Genomic DNA, 22,157 nt, shown 5'->3' with positions numbered 1-22,157 from the left:
CGTGTCACGGTAGGCATTGAAACGATAACGAACCCTCAATACTGCGGCTCCGAGTGCTAAGCAGAGGTCTAAATTTGTGGTACTTCACCTACAGCTGGTGACGTCTTTAAAAAGTGTCGATGGGACGTAAAACAAGCAATCAATCTCTTATTCTTTTATCTCTGATTTTATGCAATTTGTAGAAATAATCAATTGCATACATGTACAAAGGAACTGTTTAATGTTGAGGCTACCTAAGGGTAGTCTTTTCGCAGGTGAATTGTTTTTAGAAAATACCTCGTAAGGAGGTGGTCTGCTGGTGTCGGCAGACGACACAGGTAACAGAACACTTCCCACTGTGTTATTAGGGGGTGTTCTGCTGGTGTCGGCAGACGACACAGGTAACAGAGAACACTTCCCACTGTGTTATTTGGCATCAATGTTGCAAACTTATTTTTAATTATTTCTCTCTCCGTATAATGATATGTAGTGAAAATAATTACCGGTGTGATACCTTTTAAAAACAAGAGGCCCACATGCCTTCTCAGTCACCCGAGTACTAGTCAAAAGTACAACTAATCTCAAGGGCTAAATATTTAGAAAAAAAATCTAGAGAAAAAAGTCCTGTTCTGAATATCTAAATTCTAATATTCAGCGACAGCATCAAACAAGATGTGTTCTTAAAACTTGAATGCCTCCAGAAGTGCATATACTAATGAAAGGCTTTGTAATGTAAAACGTATACGGTACCACTTTTGATGCACCAGATGCGCATTTCGACAAATTATGTCTCTTTAGTGATGCTCAACCGAAACGTATATGTATTATCATTAAACGATATCACTAGTTTGGAATCGCCCTAAAGTCAAAACTCTGGGGTTGCTGTATCAGTAAACTTAAAGAAGTCCTTCAAATGATAAAGACAATAATCACTATAATAATTTGGGCTCCACGACCTAGGATCATGAAATTTACAATTGTGGTAAAGCAAAACCTACTCCTTCTAAATATCCATTTAATTTCAATTTAGTATCTAATCATAATGGTGAATGTAGTAGTAATACGGAATTGAATGTTTAAATAGACAGAAATATTGGTGAAGGAGATTAGGTATCGACCAGAGTCTACATATCGGACGGTGGAATTGTAGATTGTTTTATAGCCTCAAATATACCCACAAAACAAAGAGTAACGACAATCAAATCTTCTTTATGTCTGTTAATTAGGTCGCTTAAGTTCCCATAATTAAGGAGGTATGCTACACTAGAGAAATGTGATATGGATGAAAAGTGGAGGATATGTACAACAATATTTTGAAACTGAAAACTTTCAAATTTACTTTATTTAGTCAAAAATTGCAGTTTTACTTGAAAGCAATCTGAGAAAAATTTAAAAACCCTGCTGAACTCGAACACGCGATCTACAGTTCAACAGTCGACGTGCTAACTTACTCAGCTACTCAGCTTGGCGAAAAAATTTTAAATGAATAGACACATATTGCTGATATTTATATTTTCCACCACGTTTTAAAAGGAAGTCAGTCATTATGACGATGTAGAGTACATCCTTAATCAATTCATTGAGGATAATGATTCTATGACAGAAAAGGAGATCAGCAGTCAAATCAATCATAGAACCTGGAATATGTAAAACTTGAACGGCACCAATTTTTTTTGCACCAGATGCGCATTTTGACAAATAATGCCTCTTCATTGAAATTCGGAATAACAATAAACTTGTAAGAGCTAAAAGGAAAACCTGAGTGCCAAAAAAACTAGAGTCAAATTCCTTTAAGGATCAGAGCTATGCATCCTTAATTTTGAAATGAATTTCTAAATTTCATCTCAGCAATTAAATATACATCCGTATTTTGAAAGACTAAGGAACCAATAATCAGCCGATGATTATCTTGGTGTTCAGTTTGGTTTTTATTCCATTTTTTAAAATAAAAAGTGAGTTTAAAACTACTGATCGCGGTAGTCTAGTGGGTACATGTACAAATAGGAGCACGTTTTGCAGCCGGGAAGCGCCGCTCCGATTCTCGATCCCTGTCCTGCGTCAGTGACTGTTCCTTCACCTAACGCCCATCATTAGGGGTGAAAAATCATAAAGGTTTCGTGTCACTGTAGGCGTTGGCGCGATAAAGAACCCTTACTGCCGCAAGTTTCAGGCATAAGTTAAAATCTGGCACTTCGTCTTCATCTGGTAGCATCCCTATGAGCAACGATATTCACAAATCGTATGTAAAACAACAACAAAAACCAAATTAGATAAATATTCAGCATTTACAATATTTAATCGTACTTTCCGAATAATGGAATATTTGAATTAGATAGAAATTTGAAACGAACATTTCTGTAATGATGTGCAATTTTAAGAGTTATACTTTAGAAATCTTTATATACAAAAATGCATCTTAATTTTCAAACGAATGTCGAAACATATATTATTATCAAATATCACCAACAGTAACCTCCAACGTGCTAGATGCAACTTCATTATGTTAACATGCGAGATAATTTGGCAAACATGCAGCATATTTATGTCGACATGCAAATCATTTATGTTGACATGCGAGATAAAAATGCATTTAGACATATTTCTCTCGCATGTTGACAAAAATAAGTAGCATGTTGACATAAATAAGTTGCATGTCGACATATTCATCTCGCATGTAGACATATTTATCTCGTATGTAGACATAAATGAAGAACAAGAGCCACGAATACCCAAATATGGCCCTGTGATTTTGAGTAAAATAAAGTATCTTCATTCCAAAATTTCATCATGGTATGAAATAGCTTATACCTTCTTCTTTATAAATCCAGTGTGTTTTTTTCCGCGAAAATTCACGCATATAGAAATTTTAACATGCAGAACCCATAACAGTTGTGTTATATTCGTAAAAGTTGATAATATCCAACAATATGCACCAAAAATTTGTATAACCCCCAGGCCTCGATCCAATAAATATTAATGAATTGTAAATTAGTATATTACATACTGCATAGAAGTTAAGAGTTTTTTTGGATCGAGGCCTGGGGGATAAGTGAATTTTTACTTTTTATGTTCTGCAAATAACCGGAATTTCACATTCCATGCACGAAATCCGAATACTTTTCCATTCTACAGGTTTAATACAAATCGTAATATTTAAATATCATAGTTGGGGATTGTTCCATTGTCTTTTTACAAAACCAGTAATTATTCAAAGTTAATAAAATATGATTTTTTTTCAATAAATATTATTGAAATAAAACCGGATCCGCGCCATCGTCGGAATCGGGCTACGTACATCAATTGATTTTGCCCCCAAAATTTCAAATAGATTATATGCTCAATTTATGAACTTGAATATATATGTAACCATGTTAGGGATAGTTACAAAAACCTTGCACTAGTTAACAGTTTTAGTTATTTGATCAAGCAATTACGAAGCTAAGTCCTCCAATCCACTCCAGATACAATCGAGATCCACCCATCGTCTGCGCCGCGCCTTTTCTTCCACACATTTTCTTTTTATGTTATCACACTATATATATTTTAATTATCTGAAGGCCGTTGAATTTAATAAATATCTGGCTTCACATGTTTCATTTCCGTGCATTCAGTTTTCTTGGCACTGATGATCATGTTGAAATTGCAGTCGCAGTACATAAAAAGACTGGAGGGCCGAGGGGTGCCTAACTCGATAAGCTACTTCTAAAGATGCGAAGATATATTGGCCTATCCCGTATTGTTTAATGATTTCTAAATTATAGTACAATATATGGGTACCAGACAAAAATTAGGCGTCCACATGACAATACAAAGGATAGACTGTAGGCTACAAGTCTCTGAGCGAAAGATCTACAACATTCGTTCGGTTGTTTACGTGTCAACCGATTTGGACATACGTCATCGGGTACCGTTATATTTCGACACACAGCTATTCTGGTCTATTGAATATTTCATCCGTCAGAAATCAATATATAGAAATACATACAAATATGAATACGAAAAATATATCTAGCAATATGGATCTTGTTTTGCTTTTAAATGAAATCCATTGACAAACAGAATTACATTTGATCATAATTAGCAAAAATAAAAGGCAGTTAATAAAAAGGGATAATAATAATAATGAATAATTCGAAAATGAAAAAAAAAATAATGTAAAAAGAATGTTAACGAAAATAGTGTATTTTTCATTGTTTCAAATATATTTATCATTGAAAATTCAGTCTCAACAGCAAATATTCAAAACCACAAATCTTATAACGAAATAAAAAAGACAAATGGAAAAAAGAAGATATCATTAATACTGATTAAAATAGAAGTGAACATATGAATCACACTCGTTCCTGAAGTAAGAGTTGATGTATTTATTTTTTAAATATATTATCCTACATAATTAAGTAAAATATTACTAAGCATTATAGAAGGAAGAACTGAACACATTATTAAACCACTGTCCTGCTTAATTTAGTTTGAGTGTTTGTAACATGGAGGAAGTGTCTGATAACGGAAAAAGGTTTCCCTCATGCATTTTATGTAAGATAAGAACTAAACCTAATGACAGGAAGAAATGTGAAAGTGTTAAAATAAGCAAATTTTATGGTGGATGCCTAACTACAGATGTGTTAATTCACCATAGAGTTAACCCCTTGGTTGATAACATTCTTGTTTCTATTTATGTGAAAATAACATCCGCTTCATTTTGTTTGCACACTAACCAAATATATGCGAGGAGGGAGTTTGGTTTTATTATATGTAGCAGTATCAGAATAAGACTTTTTAATTAATGAATTCGTTTCATAGATGTTATAGAGTTAATGATAATAATTAAGGCATTTTGAAATACAAACAAGTCTAGATATTATTGTAATAAATGATCCGGATAGGAAACTAATGAAATTAAATAAATGGAACATATTTTACCTGATGATTAGTTCACGTGAACATTTTCTTAGCTTAATGTAAAATAAATTATATCCATATGGCTAAACTAAATGTTCATGCGTTATTCTGTACATGTACGGCTACTTTTGTAACAGTTTCCCTACCCCCCTCCCCCCACACTCATCATAAACGTAACTCCCTATATAGCAAAACACAAATAAAAGTTTGAAACATAGGATTAAAATGTTTACTCACTGTCCAAAGTTGTACATGTAGCAAAGTGCGTCTGAAATAACGCCGATGTCCAAAGTCTGGCTATTACTGATTTCGGCGTGTGTACATGTACATGCGGGATAATAACACCCCCAAACAAATAATAAAAATAAAAACCCGCAAACTTATAAAAGATTGTTAAAAGAAGTGATCAATATGCAACATAAACTAAATGTAATATTGAAAGGCATATACATAGGTCAATAGATCTTATTCGGAAGTCAACGGTTGGATCCACCGTGTTTTCGTGTACATTTTAAGATGCCCCCCCCCCCCCCCCCCTAAATTTTTTATCGGTATGTGCAATAAATGGTTATACAGTTAAAATATTGGAATTGGGTTTATCTTTATGTCATACTTAAATAACAAAGCTAAGTAAAGAGGTACTGAATTAATATTACTTTAAAACTGTTAAATGGTTGCATATATAAAAATTTTAAAAATATAAAGGGAGGAAAGGAGACAAACAGAGAGAGGAGAAAGAGATGTACGAATATACGATATAGGTGTGTGTTTTAATATAGAATTAACATAGACAGATTTAAATATTTACAATATTATAATTAAATTGCACTGAATAGTGTTTTGTTTCACTTTTATACCTAGAGAACTTTCACGTAAAAGTACTTGAAACGTTGTAAAATTGTGACCTTACATTGCAAAATTGCAACGTCAATAACAATCTGGCCAAAACAATGGGTACTTTGAACGTCAATAGCTAAACAAAATGAAAAGATATCGAAAAAAAGGATAACATATTTGTATAATAGATATTCTTGGCTTCTGTCCCCGAGAATAATATCATGTTCTGACTAAGGGCCATTTTTGGCTATTCGTGGCTCTGGTTCTTTCATGTGCACATATTCATCTCGCATGTCGACATGAATAAGTTGCATTTTGACATAAATAGGCTGCATGTTAACATACATAAGTTGCATCTAGCATGTTTGAAGTCACATATGGGTGATATACGATATTTTATTTTAAATTTTCCAAATTCTTATCTGATTATATTTTTCTTGCATGTTGAAATATTTATGTTGCATGTTGACATAATTATCTTGCAGGTAGACATAATCTATAAAAAGATAACTTGCAAATAGGAGGCATAAATATGCCAACGTAAAAATGTATTAAGTCAAGAATATGCAAGTTATCATCGACAGATTGGAATATGCAAAGGACATAACATTTATATATGCAAAACCATGGGTAATACCTAGAAAACGTATTGAAACAGCCGTTTACCTGATGCCATTGTAATGGACAGGAGATGCAAACTTATCGAAAATATTTCCTGATAAATCCAAAAGATAAAATGTAAACGCCATTTGAATTACTACAGGAAACACTTACAGGTTGATTTCCAACAGTCGCAACATTGATATATGAAAATTAACATCAATTTAACCAAGAAGACGAACAGCTTACAGTAAATATGGAGGTTTTGGATTAGTTGGAAGAAAATAGCGGGAAAAGCATCTCCTTGTAATGTTGCATGTGGTAAATCCATGATTCATAAATAAACGTAATATAGAATTTGCATTTAAATCTGTTATTTATCATACACCAAATTAGACAGTTAGGGCACCTATTTCTTTACATTTAATTCAATGTCGCTTCAGAAATGATTTTGCATATTCTCCTGTGATGTCAACTGGAAATGATTCTATGTTACACACACGCCGTTCCGTCAAATGGTTTCCACAAATATCGAAAAGTTTAGAATGCTTTTCACAAATGGTCTTAAACAACACTTTCATAACAATTGGGATTTGAAATTTATAAACACTTTCATTTTCCTCAACGAATTTTCTTTTCAGATTACTTAATGTTTGTTCCAAATTCGAATCTTCTGCAGGCGGGACATTTTCAAGTTCCAGTAACGCGTTCATCAATTCCCAATTTACATTTTTTATGTCCAGTTCACCTCCTTGTAAAGCGATTTGTGATAAAGCAATAGCATCACGTTTTTTATCAATGTCATCAGAGTTTATCAGTTTTTTCAAGTCATCATGTAACCACGCCATAGGAGATTTGATTGCCCTTCCACAATAATTATTAAATTCTTCCTGGTTGTCCATTTTACAGCACAAAGCCACTGCCGACGGATACCCCATCCCATTCTGTTCCATTGAGATAACTCTTTCATAATCCTTCCCTCGCATGATGAGCGACATTTCAGTCGTAGGCTTATTTTCCATTGCAATCTTATTAAGTTTCATATGGTACTGTAAAATGTCCTCCCGATCCTCTGCACAAAGGTCATCAAGATCAACAACATTTTGATATTTTCTTTCTCCAAAGAGGACATTGTATCGCTTTCTAATCAGACTAGTAATGGAGAGTATGATAGACCCACGACCTTTAACTACGACATTTTCATATAAATCATCTAATTTGGACTTTATATCTCGAACTCCGTCTTCTGTTTGTAGCTCATGAAATACGTCATCAACAACAAAATACCCTTCGTACTCAGGATTGGCTGAAAAATCATCCGGTTTCGTTATCCAGTGACAATTGGTTTGTATCCCTTCTTCACACAATCGTTTTGCTAAAAATGTTTTGCCTGCTCCTTGAATCCCGGATATGACGACAAATCTCTCAGTGCGAAGTGCGCGTAGAGCTCGAGGATAAGACCTCAAATCACTAGCTTCTGGTATATCCAACATCACCAAGCCTTCTTCGGGGTCTCCACTGTCACTTCGCTGTTGCTTCCCTAGATACATGTTTAATGATTAGTTACAGTGGAATATGTTTATAATTCCCAAATCTGTCAGTGCTAACAATTGTCATCGAAATATGAATATGTTGTTGGGTCTGGGGACCAATATGTTTTATCATACCCGAGGAGCAAAGTGAATGTCGAAAGCGACATATCAATTTGGTAAACCACAAGATGTACGCAAGAACCCTGTCAATAAAAGTTACATTTTTCTTTTTATTACGTACGCCTCAGTAGACAAGTGCTCTATAAAATATGATTATTGTCTATAACGTCCCTGATATTCATTGTTATACGAAAACCATACGTTTGATTTATTGTTTATTGGTTCTATGATTGATTGATTGTATCTTGCTTAACGTCTCTTTCGAGAATTTTACACTCATATGGAGACGTTTTTACTAGTTCTAAATTATACGTCTCTCCAAGAATCATTCCGTCACCGTCTTATGTTGAAGTGCCACAAATTTTGATCTATATCAGGCGCCGTATCCCATTCAGCAGGGATACTCTTTTATCGTGCAGGTGTTACCTAATTATGGGACTAGGGTCTTTAAGTACCGTTATTTACACTTCCAATGTGGAATTCAATATTTGTGTTAACGTAGTTCCACACTCCTGTGACGTCATAAGATTTTGCAAAGTCAATAATTTAATGACTGGAACATAAATTTTGTTGGAGTCTTTTTCAATAGTTATTGTAAAAAATTTGTTAGCCATAAAATATTTAAAAAGTCTTAGTTATATTTGAATAGTCAATTATGTGTTTCAAAATATTGAATCCAAGGACAATAACTCTGTTTTCATTAAATTATTTATCAAGTCCATTATGCAATAGATTTCCTATATTTTTCACAAACATATTACCAAGGTGATAAGGAATTATTATCTGTGTCTTTTCATGAAATTACATAAAATTTTAATCCATGAGTGGTTTTGAATAGCTCAGCTGTATGGTGCCAGACTTAGGTTTTTTATGGGGGTATACATACTCTGGAGGCTATAGATTAGAAATCATTAAGGAAAGGTATGGATTTTTCCCCATAAATAACTATAACAAATGTACATCTACTTATACAAACAGAAAAAATGATATGTAAACCATGCTATAAGGAAATTGTGTCTATATTTGTTTGTTTTTTAACATTTTGGAGAATAAGGTTAATTCAATAATTTTGCACTTATTAGACTAAAACTTGATGAACATATTGAAAATGACATGTGTTTTAGTTATTGACATGTTTCCTGATAAATAAATGCAATTTAAATTTTTTTTTTTTTTTTGGTTTTTATTTTAAAATAACAACAGATAACTGTTTCCAATGAATTTCATAAAAATCTACATAGGGGTACACTACTTCAGTAGTGTCTGTAATGAAAATAAATATGGAAATCCTTAACCAATTTGCCTTTTCTTATTACGCTGAATGTTAATCTATTGATTCCAAACAAAAAAATGCTACCTAAACCCCAAAAATCCAGGACTAAGGACCCACCTTAATGATTCGTGTCTGTCGTGGGAGGGACTAGAATTTCCAACCTCTTCCCGATCATCAACTGAGCATCAATAGTTTTGAATATTAATTGGAGGTAAAGGGGGAAATAGCAGACATTTTGGATTCATTGGTTTTCAGCGAAGATTTCAATTCGTTGTGTTGTAGTTTGAATTATTCTGCTGACCAGACACCATACCGAAAACGACACTATGATCCCAAAGTTCGATAGAACACAATTGTGATAAAACAAAATAGCTAATAAACACGTATTTATCATGATGCGTTTCACTGCTTCGAAATAAGAAAACAAAAAACATCGTAAATTTCCAAATTCTGAAACAAGCAATAACATTATGCATGTTGAATCCTCATTTCTCAAGTCTGAATTATTTCATAATTACTTACTTCTTTTGAAAAGAACCGCGAGAACAGCAGAGATGATAACAAGGACTACAACCGCTGTGATGCCGATTATCATTCCAACAGAATCGTCATCAGCTTTTGCTTCTGGTGTTAGCAGGGTTGATGTTGGTGATGTGGTCCTTTTTTAGATATGATAAATGTTAGAACGGCATTCATATCATTGTGACAATACGGAAACCCTTTAATGCCACAACTGAGAAAGATTTTATAACCTTACTGGCGGTTAATTCGCAATCGCCAGATTCTATCTGATGGCCGACTAAGTGGGGTCACCTGATAATATCTTATGACCAAAGAATTAAGTGGGGTCTTCACTAAATAAGTAATTTACGTCAGATAAAATGATTATTTTTCTTCCGTGGCACTAACGGGCTACATGAAAATGCTATTTATTGCGCACAATGAAATGATACAATACTTACATTTTAATTTCTTCTGACCGACATGCCTGATCTAAAATACAAATTCATTCTTATTAATCTCAAGTTCTGTCCAATGTGCTTCAATAGTACATGTACATGTATATGTGATCAAAATGTTTTCAGGCTGGTCTAGTTAAATTAAAATGTGATATGATGTCAATGAAATTGATAATACAAATAAACAGAGACATTTATCGTAACAGCGTTGTGACCCAGCGCAAACTCTGAATATACATTTGACGTTTGCTATTTGATAATTTCTCAAAACATTGCCCATCAATTCCAGTGTTTTCCCTAAGAACCGGCCGCCGGCCAAATTGACCGTTTCAAACGATTTTCTGTCCGGTTCAAATATAAAAAAAATCAAAAAATAATATGTTGTCAATTTCAGTGATGTTGATTTACACGATCGATCTTTGCAAAGAATGTATGCAATAGCAATTGGTTGGCTATAAATATCTTTCATATTTCTTCCTTGTTTATGTTTTTATCGAGAGCTTTTTGAAACGGCGATTTTGATTAGACGATATTTTAAACTCTCACCTTGCGCGTGAGAAGCACATGGCAGTGAAAAATAATGAAGCGTCGAACGAATACATTACATGATTTCTTTCAGTCAAAACATCGGAAAGGTGTGTATTTCACACCACTGTGACTAACTTGTCTGAGGTAAAAATGTTCAACCCTTTGGTATATATTTAAAAATGTAGGTTAAAAAGTGGCATATGAACAAGGGTCATTTTGCCCCCTGAAATGCCTCAGAATGCAGGATTTTGCGTCTAATTTTCCAAAATTTCATGGGGGAAATCCCCCCCCCCCCTGGCCTGTTACAATTCTAAATGGGCCTGTTCAAATGAAATGAATGGAAAACACTGAATTCAGTACTATATGTAATTCCGAGGTACCCATGATACGAGCACTGAACCATAAAATGTTTGTCTGACAAGTGTCTGGTCTCTCATCGGGCATTTGCAGAATTCGGGGGATTGGTTATTTTGAGTCATTTTTGTGACCTATATGATCTATAGAAAATGTTTCTGACACAGTACCTGTACCTGTGCTCGGTGCTTAAATCTGACTTTGGGTTTCTGGGGTGTGAATGATTACCATGGTATTAAGACATCTAAAACATGTATTCTACACTACCTTTAGTCATGATGCATCCTCAAACATACTATACGTCGTCCGTGTCCTTTTACCAGGTTCAATACAACTACTTGTTTTACTAATTTCGATGGAACGTTTTTATCTTATGTCATAAACCTTCAGAACTTATCAAACCTTCTTCTAGGGAACTAGCATGCAATAAAAAAAAAACCTTTTTAAAACAGATGAGCACCGCATGAAATCTCTACAATTTCTGGAGCAATCACAGGGCATTATAATGTTGGTTTTTATAAAATAAAAGAATTGCTTATTTTAAAACTCTGGTCCGATGTTTCGATTGATTGATTGAACATTTCACTCATATGGAAATCTCACCACTTCCGGTGAAGGGATGCAAAATTTCGGCTTCTGCTCGGCGCTGACGGCCGCTGAGCAGGGAGGGAATTTTTTTATCGTGCCACATCTGCTGTGACACGGGACCTCGGTCTTTGCAGTCTCATCCGAAGGACCGCCCCATTTTGTCGCCTTCTACGACAAGCAATCGGTACTGAGGACCTATTCTAACCCGGATCCTCACGGGAATCCGATGTTTCGACAAATTAATTTAATTCAACGTGATACAACACTGGTAACTTGTCACGTGTATGCATTGATAGTGACATCCGACATGCTTTACAGCATTACAACTGTGTTGTTAACCAGAAGTATTTTTAAAAACCGATGTTTACAAACAACCTGTACCTGTAACTCTGTCATCCAGTTTATCGTAAAGTTGAGTTGTTAGTTTGCCTTTAATGCCTATTTTCAATAGAATATCTAAGTATGAAGCAGAAGTGCGTGACTCTGTGGTGTCTTTTATTTGGAGTTTACAAGGATATATCGAATCGACATATGAATGAAAATTAGTATTGTTAATAGATAAAACGTCGTCAATATATCTAAATGCTGCACTGAAGGCCACAGCAAGAGATTTTCTTCTTCTCACGTATACGTTTTTGAATAAATTCTGCTTCGTATGAATATAAAAACAGGTCAGCCAAAAACGGAGTACAATCCTTGCCCATGGGAATTCGAACAGACCGTTGGAAGACCTGATCACCAAAGACTACGGAGATATTGTCAATTAGGAAATTCAGCATATTTCTAATTTCAACTTCAGAGTACTTGTGCGTGGAATCAGAGTGGTGTTTAACAAAGTAATTTTTTGATGACTAATCACTAGATATGAATATTTCCGTTTACTGAAAGTTCTTTAGAATTTTTTAGAATCCACATTTGATTTACAAAACTTCTGGCATATGTAGTGGCACAGTACGTTTGAAGTTTCTCCTTCATAGCTGTTAATATTTTCGTGAGGAGCAAAGATAGAGGCTTAGTAAATCACATACTGGATCCAGCAATGTATATTTGTAAGTGGTGTACATGCGAAGGAGTTTCTAATATCAACAAATGTATTCAGAATTTACTTCCCTATATTTTTATCATTATTCTAAAAATAGTCTTTTCACCATTTTCTTTGAAATGCAAATGTTTTTTCAGGCATTTAATTTAGTGAAAGTTGGTAACTGTTACACTGATTAAGCTACGTTCGATTAATCCTTTATGGTATAGAAATACAAAATTAAGTCCTGCCACTTGAGCCATTTTTTCTCATTACATTACGTATGGGAAGCCATCTTATTTGAGGTTGCGTAATACCTTAATCACTTGCTGGTTTATTATCGCTGATACTCTATTTAATATTTCTGATATTTCATCTATTTTCCTGTGCGTTAATTAAGAAATAAGATATCATCTTTTAATGTTGTTGGGATATGACATGAATTTGGTCACGTGATCAAATCCTATAACGCCCGAAGGGTGTTATAGTAGATTTTATCACGTACCAACTTCATGTCATATCCCCATAACACTCAAAAATTATATTTTATTTCTTATATTTATATTTTATATTTTGATTTGCGTTCTTACCGAGCTTCCATGATTATGTAGCAGATGACCAAAATAACGATCGTAGAACACAAAATATAGTTCGTTAGAGTTTTATCGAATAAAATATTAGGAACAATATAAAAGAGAATATAAGATACAGATATTTAATTGAAAATGTTTTTTAAAAAACCGAATCATGTGTAAAATAAAAGTAATTTAGAGCGTAAAGTTAACTGAAATGACGACAAGAAGAGCGGAGTAAACTACACCCGTGATGTGATTTGGTCGTGATCAGCGATGGAGAAACTGGCGTCGGTCTAGATTACTAAGAAAGTAAGTTGAAAACGCAATTGTTGAACACAGATTTCGACAGAAATTCAAAGGATCTGAGAGAATTGATGGTGGATATGATGGGTCAAGTTAACGTTAAGCTCCTAGTCAGGTTTTTGGAAAGAAACAACGGCATGTTCATCGTTAGGACTCGCGGTTGTAGCCATACAGGAGACGATTCGAGACAGTAGGACAGATTTAGACAAAGTGCAGGTAGGTTGCGGCTTTTATTTACCTTCAGTGTGTGTAAAGGAAAATAAAAACGAACTGACGGAGTGTTTGTTCACTTGAGAGATTTCTGTTGTAGGATTTTAATGAAGACTCGCACCAGTACCCTGACATGAACATATATTAATTTTTTCGAGCCTCGAAACCAGCCTCGCTTATGATCATGCCGAGTCATAGCCGTGATGGAAGTTGCCAGGAAACAACAGGTTAACTTATCATCATAAAGTAAATAGGCTTATAAATCTGCCTACATTTTTTCGCTTCCAATATCATAGAACTTTTATTTTATAAATTCGTCATGCAGAAGTTGCAGACAGTATTTAAAACTGTATAAAATGAAACAGCAGAACGGTATGTTTAATGTCTCTCTTTTATGAATTAATGAAATTCTTGTTTGTTTACAAAATAAACTCTGTATAAATATCCTGCTGCGTTTGTTTCTGTTATGATGTCATTGCAGTGGCGGATCCAGGGATTACGAAAGGGGGTGTGTGAAAGTCAAGTATTAACCAAAATACTAAGCCATTTTGGGTGCCAATCTGGAATTTTACTCACACTATTTCTATTATTTAAAGAGACACTACAGCTCATTTTCCACATTTTAATAAAGTGTTTTTTAAACCATGTATTGATAAAATGATAAATTTCATATCGATACTGACAATTTTGAACAATTGGGATGCATCAATTTACTCTCAACTGCGCTTTGAAGATCGTTCGGAATTCAAAGGTTTCTTCATGCTGACTCGGACTTTTGAATGCTTATTTACATCACGTGGTTTTGAATGACAGCAAAGGTGTTCTGCAGGAAATTATTTAAATTCCCCTTCAAGGGGGTCCACACTCACCTTTCAAGTATAAGATTATTCCCTGCTCCTTATAATAAGTAATTACAAATCATTATTTCAACAGAAACCTTCCATGTTCCCATTGACCGTTGTTTTTACAACTAACACGTGTCGTGTTCAGATAAAAATAGCACTTACTTTTAAACGTGGTGTCTTCGCAGCTAGTCTCAATGGCAGATTTAGGGGGCCAGGATCCCCCTCCCTTTTTACCCCACAGATTGTGAATGAAAATCCAAATTTTGCACCAGAATGGCCGATTACTTTGGCTAATCTTTGACTTTCACACCCCTCTTCGGAAATCCTAGATCCGCCACTGAGTTACATGTGCTTCTCCGAGCTCTTTGTTTTCCAACGGTCATACTGATCCCAAGGTAAATTTTACTTCACGTATGAGTTTTATCTCATGCTATTTTTACCTCTTTTCTCACAGAATCTTTCAAAATTCTAGATCTATCAACTACACTTTCTCTCTCTGGACGACATGCTGCACTGTTTACTGTCTATGCGCATGCGTCTGAAGACTGAAAGGAGGAGACTCGATAGTTTGTGTATAGGCCATCAAAAAGTATTAATTTTTACGTTAAAACGATAATTTTTAACTTTAGATAAGTGTTATTTTCGCAAAGTTCATACTTTCAACAATGCAACAAAAATTGAGAAAGCGCTGGGAAAATTGTCATTTCATGATTTTTGCGCAAAATGAGCTGTAGTGTCTCTTTAAATATGTGGCGAAAGGGGTCTAAATCCCCCACTGCATTGCATAAGCAAGAAGCCAGGTGAAAGTATAGGAACTGACTTTTGAAGCGGTGATTGTCTTCATACGCAAGAACAAACTGATCACGTGACCAAATTCATGTCACACGAAATTCAACATCGATTTCATTAGTACTGTCATATAAAGAAGTGCATTAGCAAATGTAAATATAAGTAAATGAACATTGATGTAAAATTGAGAAATGGCCATGATACGTTTTATCATAACGATAACGCTAGTCTCAAAATGTTTTGATTACACCTCATATATGTAAAATGATTTTGTCGTTGTATAGGCTTGTTGGAGGTACTAATTTTAACCGCGGCAGACTTGACTGTGAAATATCACAGTGACTGTTCCATCACCAACTTAACAAGTAGAGAAAGTGGTGAGTCTTCAGATGATACCTTAATCCCGAGGTTTCTTAAGTTTCACTCATGTAAATGTAAACTTTTCTAGCTCAGTGGTTCTTGAGCGAAAGATTATTTAAGATTTTCCCTATATGTTTGTATTTTAAAACTTTGATCCCCTATTGTGGCCCCCACCCTACCCTCGGGAGCCATGGTCCTAACAAACGTGAATATGCACTATATCAGGAAGCTTTCATGTAAATTTGTACTTTCCTGGCCCAGTGGTCCTTGAGAAGAAGATTTTTCCTATATATTTGTATGTAAAACTTTGATCCCCTATTGTGGCCCAATCCTACCCCCGGGGCCCCAAATTTGAATCTGCGCTGTGTCAGGAAGTTTTAATGTAAATTGCAGCTCTGCTGGCCCAAACTTGAAAGCTCTTCAACCAAGGATGGCTTTTGCCAATTGTAAGTTTGGTTGAAATTGGCTCAGTGGTTCTGGAGAAGAAGTCGAAAATGTAAAAAGTTTACAGACGGACAGACGACGGTTAACAAGCGATCAGACAAGCTCACTTGAGCTTTCCGCTCAGGTGAGCATGAAAATGAATTTCTTTAAAACTTTCTTTGGTATCTTTCCCAACTTAAAACAAGATAACCATTTCCACTTAAATGTGAAGGATGTGCGTATGAATGTTGATAAATGTAGTACGACTATTTAAACGGCTGAGAATTCCGATAAATATGAAAGTAAATTTTAATTGTAAAAAAAGAAAATAAATTCAATTTGTGAAATTACACGAGGGCATGAACAGCAACGCTCCACACCATCATACTTTCCATGAAGTGCATTAAGTATATACCGGTGAAAAGCGTCATGTGCAGTCCATGCCCTCATGTATTTTCAAAAAATGAAATTTATTTTTTTAATAAAGTGGGTATTACTGTTCTAACAAGAGTGCAAATATGTACGTGCGCTTTCGTTCAAAGTTTTGCTATACTTACAAATATGAGATAATGTTGATTGATAATTTGAATCAGGGCAATCGCCTCCGCTACATGGAATGGTATCCATCTTTTTAGCCACTGAATTAAATTCTGGGCATCTGCCTACAGATAAGATAATGATAGAATATATGTACATAGAGTAGTGGTACAATAACACCAACAATATCAAAATTTTAGGGACGACCTGTCCCTTCTTCAGGACGATAGAATTGTAACATTGAAGTGAAAACTAGATAAATCAGATGAAAACAAAGACAAATTAGCACTAAAACTAGATTACAAAGGCTGAGAGAAAGACACTAAACATCTATATACAAAATGAAAATATCTGATGACGCCTGGCTATTTCAATTTGTAGACGTTAGTGTCATTAGTCATCATTATCTCTCTTTCTGTGATCTCGTATCTATAATGTGGACTCTCTCTCTCTCTTTCTCTCCCCCCCCCCCTCTCTCTCCCCCTCTCTCTCTCCCTCTCTCTCTCTCCCCCTCTCTCTCTCTCTGAAATAAAACATTTTAAAAACCCCAAACTGTAACATAAACTTGCATCTTTAGCATAGCCTATGCATACACATTTGCCTTGGAATATTTTACACAACAGCAGTAAATATTTCTCGAAAATTAAGCAATGGCAGTTACCGGCCTCCACCCATATTGGATCCGCGCATATCCAGCCCAGACGAGAATACTCATCCTTCAAGCAGTGGTATCTATCGGGGTCAGTACATGACTTTCTCGCAGTTGTGACCCAGTTAGTGTAGGGGCACGTATCAGTGATATTAAACATTTGGAATATCTGCAAAAAAAAAAAGCGAAAGGGATTAGCAAATACACAATGCATTTGAATAAACTTATACATCTTAAATCATGAACATCAAAGATATATTCAAGCTTCTTTCCAATTAATATATACACCACATTAATCTATTTTCACAACAAGATTTATTTTCTCTACTTACGTTTTATTGCGAATGAATCGACACGGTTTTGTGAAACTTCGTTCAGAGTCCAGTTAGGACTGGTGCACTCTAAAACATTGATTACACTGACAAAAAATATACAGTGTTTAAAATACCATCGTGAGATTAGCCTCAACATCTGTAGCTTATGTCGTGTTCAATCGTCAGCTTTCTAATAGTAATCAACTAAAAATCAGCGAGGAAGACATTTGCCATAATTATATGTTGTTTCATATTCGTATATAGACTACAGGAAATCTATGTTTTACCATACGTCTAAAAATTGAAGGCCATGAGAAAATCATGCGTTTCTCAAGTGCTTTAACAAAGAGAGGTAACTCTAGTCATGCACTAGTGTTTTGTTCAGTTGACAATTAATAAAATATATAAATAAATAATAAAAATAGAAACAAATAGATAAACGCAATTCAGTATCGAGGAGGTACGTACCTGAATTTGTGTAATTATACATATATATAATTGATGTCATTGTTCCGCAGAGGTGCCTCGGTAGCTTTGTACAGTTTTATACCGGTTGCGCAAGTGTAGACTTGCTCAAGTCTATGTCAATTTTTGTATTTTACACAACACCTCTGTAGATTTTGTGAGAATATAGACTTGCTCAAGTTTCTGACTGCTCTCTGTGCTAGTTTAAATTTTTAATTGTTTTGAAAAGAAATAAATGAAATTAACACAGAAACTTCAGGAAAAATATGAAACACATAGAAATTTCAGTACCTGGCAGTTCTGTGTTGTGTAAGTGAAATGAGTAAAAATTAAATTGATAAGGGAGAAAACAATTTAATTACAGAATATCACCCCCCCCCCCACCCCCACCCCACCTTGCTCCTTGAAAATGAAGATATGATATCATGGCATTTATAACAATTTCCAACTTAAATAATATGACAAATTTTCATAAAACATGTACTACCAATGATTATCTCTCAAAATTTCGATCTGCAAGTTTCTTTATATGCCACGAAACTCTAAGTTGTGGTTCATAATGGTTTCAGTTATAGAAATGAATTACAATTCTAATTCAGATTCTGCGTGTTTCTATATAATTGACATCAATTTATTGAAAAACAAACTCAGATGTGAATAAGATGTAGTAGAGAAAATAGTCCTTCAACTTTATTCGTTTGAATAAAATACATATAAATTCTTGTACACATGTTCAAATAAAAAGACCTGTAAATTAACATGTTTTACCACTTTATATCTGTATCCAAATCTGTACCCGAGTAGGCAGGGGTTTGGGGGCCGCCTGCCCCTAATGGGTCCAGGGCAAAGCCCTGGTGGGAGCCCAGGGAGCGAAGCCTCCGGAAGCTGGTAAATTTTAGACGATTTCGATGTGTATATTCGACCCTCCTGAACGCATTTTTCGTACACTTTATAAAATTTGTTACGCAGACATATTCGAGGTCTGTTCTATTTTTGTACGAAATGCGGACAAACACTTGTAAAATCTCAAAAATGAGAAAAGATCTATCCAATATCGTTGTATGTCGAACCCACTACAAACAATGTTAGACCTTTGAAGAGACAAAACAAACACGTATGGTATTGACCTAGACTATTTTGATATTTCTAATCCCCCCCCCCAACTCACACACTCTCTCTCTCTTCCCCTCAAAAATTATGTGGACGATTTGCGTACAAACGTACGCCTGGCTACGCGTCTGAATAGAGTCAATGAATTTTCACTGTGTGTTTTATATTGTCCCACGGACAGCATCATTCTCACATGATTAATATTTTATACTTACGTTTTAATACGAATACTTCTTATAATGATATCATGATATAAGTTCAAACGCTCTAAAACATTGATTTAATTGATTATGAAAAAATCATGTCATCAAAGCCAAAGATATATACATCTTATCTATGTCTTTGTCAATGCGTCTGAGAACGTGATTTTGAAATCATTTCAATATAAAGTTTATATGTCTTCGATTTACTACATCCTTTCAATGTCCTCCGCTTACAGTTACTGAACAAGATACGAGTCATGTATATTGTCATCGTCGGAAACCCATGCACGGTTGATTACGCTTCGTTCCTCTCTCCATCACCCGTGGGTCCATTCATTCCTACTCGCTCGTTCTCATAATTAATGAGGCAATTTGATTGGGGGCTCATCGTATACCCTGAGCGAATTTGTCCAATCAACACGACGCTTTCAGCCCAATTCGGTATGCAATTCTTGTGATAGCATATATATATATATATATATATATATATATATATAATATGTAACATTGGAAAGGAATTTTTGGCTCTTTCTCAGCTTTCAATCCCTGTATACTTCTTGCACATATTTGAAAACTGGCAAAAAATGGCAATTTTTTCATATGTCAGGAACTGAAATGAAGAAAATTATTTGTTATATTCAAATGTTGTTTCAGAAATTCAGACAACTCAAAGTTCAATAAACATGTATATATCAATAATGTATCGCAGTGCAAAGCGATGACCTAGCCCGTGATACACAAATTTTAAGTTACATTGTTGGAATAATAAATTCTAAAGCTAAAGTATATATTGCTACTCTCACTATTAATGCTGTAGATGCTGGCATGCATGGACATTCCTCAGAATTAAAGATTTACCTTAAAATTCAACAATCATGATTTTTTACTGTTCTCATTTTAAATTAAACATTTCTATGTATAAAAGACAAGTACTAGTACCTCATTCCAATTAGTTTAATTCAAACTGGTGGAAATCCTTCACATCTTGTAATTCCTCGTCGTCGGTTACCCATGGATGCTTCCCATAAATTCTCTCCTTTGTCAGATTGCGGAAGCTGGTGTGGACTCAAAATCATAGTCTGCGATTGCGATGATGCAATTCCTACAAAAATATTTAAACCATGTCTTATTTATATGCTCATAGTTTAGACATTTCTGATCCAATCTAAATAAAGCTGTGTGGTTCAATGTTGCAAAACTGCATTAATACAAATTTAATCTGAACACAATCCGCAATACATTACATTTAATGATGATGTATACAATATGATGTTTACATCTGAAACGGGAAAAATTTCTTACATTGGTTTTAGCCGAATTCCATTGGTTGACTTTAACTGCATAAATATGTAATGATTTATATTTATTACAGTGACATTAGTGATGAAATTTCTGTGGTGACTGGTGAGAGTATATTTATCATTTTCTCTGTATGTTAACTTTGGGTCCTGTCATAATATAAATTCCCAAATTTATTTACACTGCATATGAATTTGTTCTCTTTGGATTTTCTTTCTTGAGCCACTAATTATCTGTATTGGTGTGTAAACATGAGGTGTGAATCTAGTAAGGTGTACAAAGTTATATATGTATGATTTAATCTAGACCATATCATGGTCATTGATACACTCATATGACTTTTTAAAATCCTGTACCAGATCTATATGTTCACCATGTTCAACAGCATGACACTGGGAATAAGCATGACACAATTAATATTTATTTGAAAAATAATTTTTGAAAGTGCACCTCCACAATGTTGATTGGGGGGTGGGGTGGGGGGGGGGGGGAGGAGGAGATATTTCTCATAAAAAATGTTTGCATAGATCAACAGATTTATTGATATAAATCTGAATTACCTATAACCAAATTAATGCGATATAGATCTAGTGATTGATATTAGCTATTCCTCAAGCACTTTGATTTTAGAAACAATTTCAAGATTGTTTTAAAGCAATACAAGCTGTAACTGATTCAACTATTCAATTGTGCATTAAATAACACCTATCGGTATAACTAATATAATCCATAAGATCTGAAGAAAAATTTAGCAAAATAAACAAGCGAATATTGTTTGAGAGCATACCTACAATGAGCGTTTCGTATAAACCGCCATTTCGTCGTATACAAGGACATGAGAACGAGGATTGCCGAACATAATCGGGTTGCTGAGGCCGGGGTTTTATACAAAGACGGAAACTGACGCGAGTAACTACACGTGTCGTTTGTTTTAAAATATTACATCGTTTCATGAATGACATTACGTGTAAGAAAGTAATGATTACGCAAATGTGCTGCTCAAATAAAATTTTGATAGTGAATTTTATATAAAATTGGCATGTTAGATTATTTACAAATCTGACACGTGCTCAGTGTCTCTCTTTCACTTTTTCCGAACTGGTGACCTTCGAGGTCAATGCACATCGGAGATTACGAGCAGGAATTACTGACAGGATGACAATGATTCATGAATCTATATGTTCTGCTGATTTGACGGGTTTATTGCTTCAGATTCACTCCGATTTTATTAAGTTATATATATTCAATCACATCATCACTACGTCGATGACGCTCCGCTCCGCTCAAAATTATAGTTCAATGTCAAGGCCAGTAATTTCAATTTTTAATCAGACTAAACGTTACACAAAGTGTACAAGAATTTATTTCTTCTAATTCTGGAATAA

General features: G+C 34.7%; 1 protein-coding gene across 1 annotated transcript; it reads right to left on the bottom strand.

Moving 5' to 3' along the window:
• Positions 1 to 5,093: 5,093 nt before the first annotated feature.
• LOC125654439 (uncharacterized) lies at positions 5,094 to 18,181 on the bottom strand. Its single transcript, XM_048884395.2, has 7 exons — positions 18,164 to 18,181; positions 17,714 to 17,782; positions 17,394 to 17,550; positions 16,753 to 16,857; positions 10,203 to 10,233; positions 9,763 to 9,899; positions 5,094 to 7,855 (listed from the first exon to the last, which is right to left on the bottom strand). Exons 3-7 carry the CDS (start codon positions 17,539 to 17,541, stop codon positions 6,744 to 6,746), a joined length of 1,533 nt encoding a protein of 510 aa, XP_048740352.2. The 5' UTR covers positions 17,542 to 17,550; positions 17,714 to 17,782; positions 18,164 to 18,181; the 3' UTR covers positions 5,094 to 6,743.
• Positions 18,182 to 22,157: the final 3,976 nt, after the last annotated feature.

The sequence above is a fragment of the Ostrea edulis genome, chromosome 7 (genome assembly GCF_947568905.1).
Source record: "Ostrea edulis chromosome 7, xbOstEdul1.1, whole genome shotgun sequence".
Lineage (NCBI taxonomy): Eukaryota > Metazoa > Mollusca > Bivalvia > Ostreida > Ostreidae > Ostrea > Ostrea edulis.
The sequence above is the reverse complement of the archived record's forward strand: the minus strand, read 5'-3'. Positions and strand labels throughout refer to the sequence as shown.

Bases quoted from the DNA above. Each gene is read 5' to 3' on its own strand.
- LOC125654439 (XM_048884395.2), bottom strand. From the start codon at position 17,541: ATGTTTAATATCACTGATACGTGCCCCTACACTAACTGGGTCACAACT. The intron at 10,234-16,752 runs GTAAGTATAGCA...TTTGTATTTTAG, and splicing joins ATCAACATTATCTCATATTT to ATCAGGCATGTCGGTCAGAA. The intron at 7,856-9,762 runs GTAAGTAATTAT...ACATGTATCTAG, and splicing joins CGCGGTTCTTTTCAAAAGAA to GGAAGCAACAGCGAAGTGAC.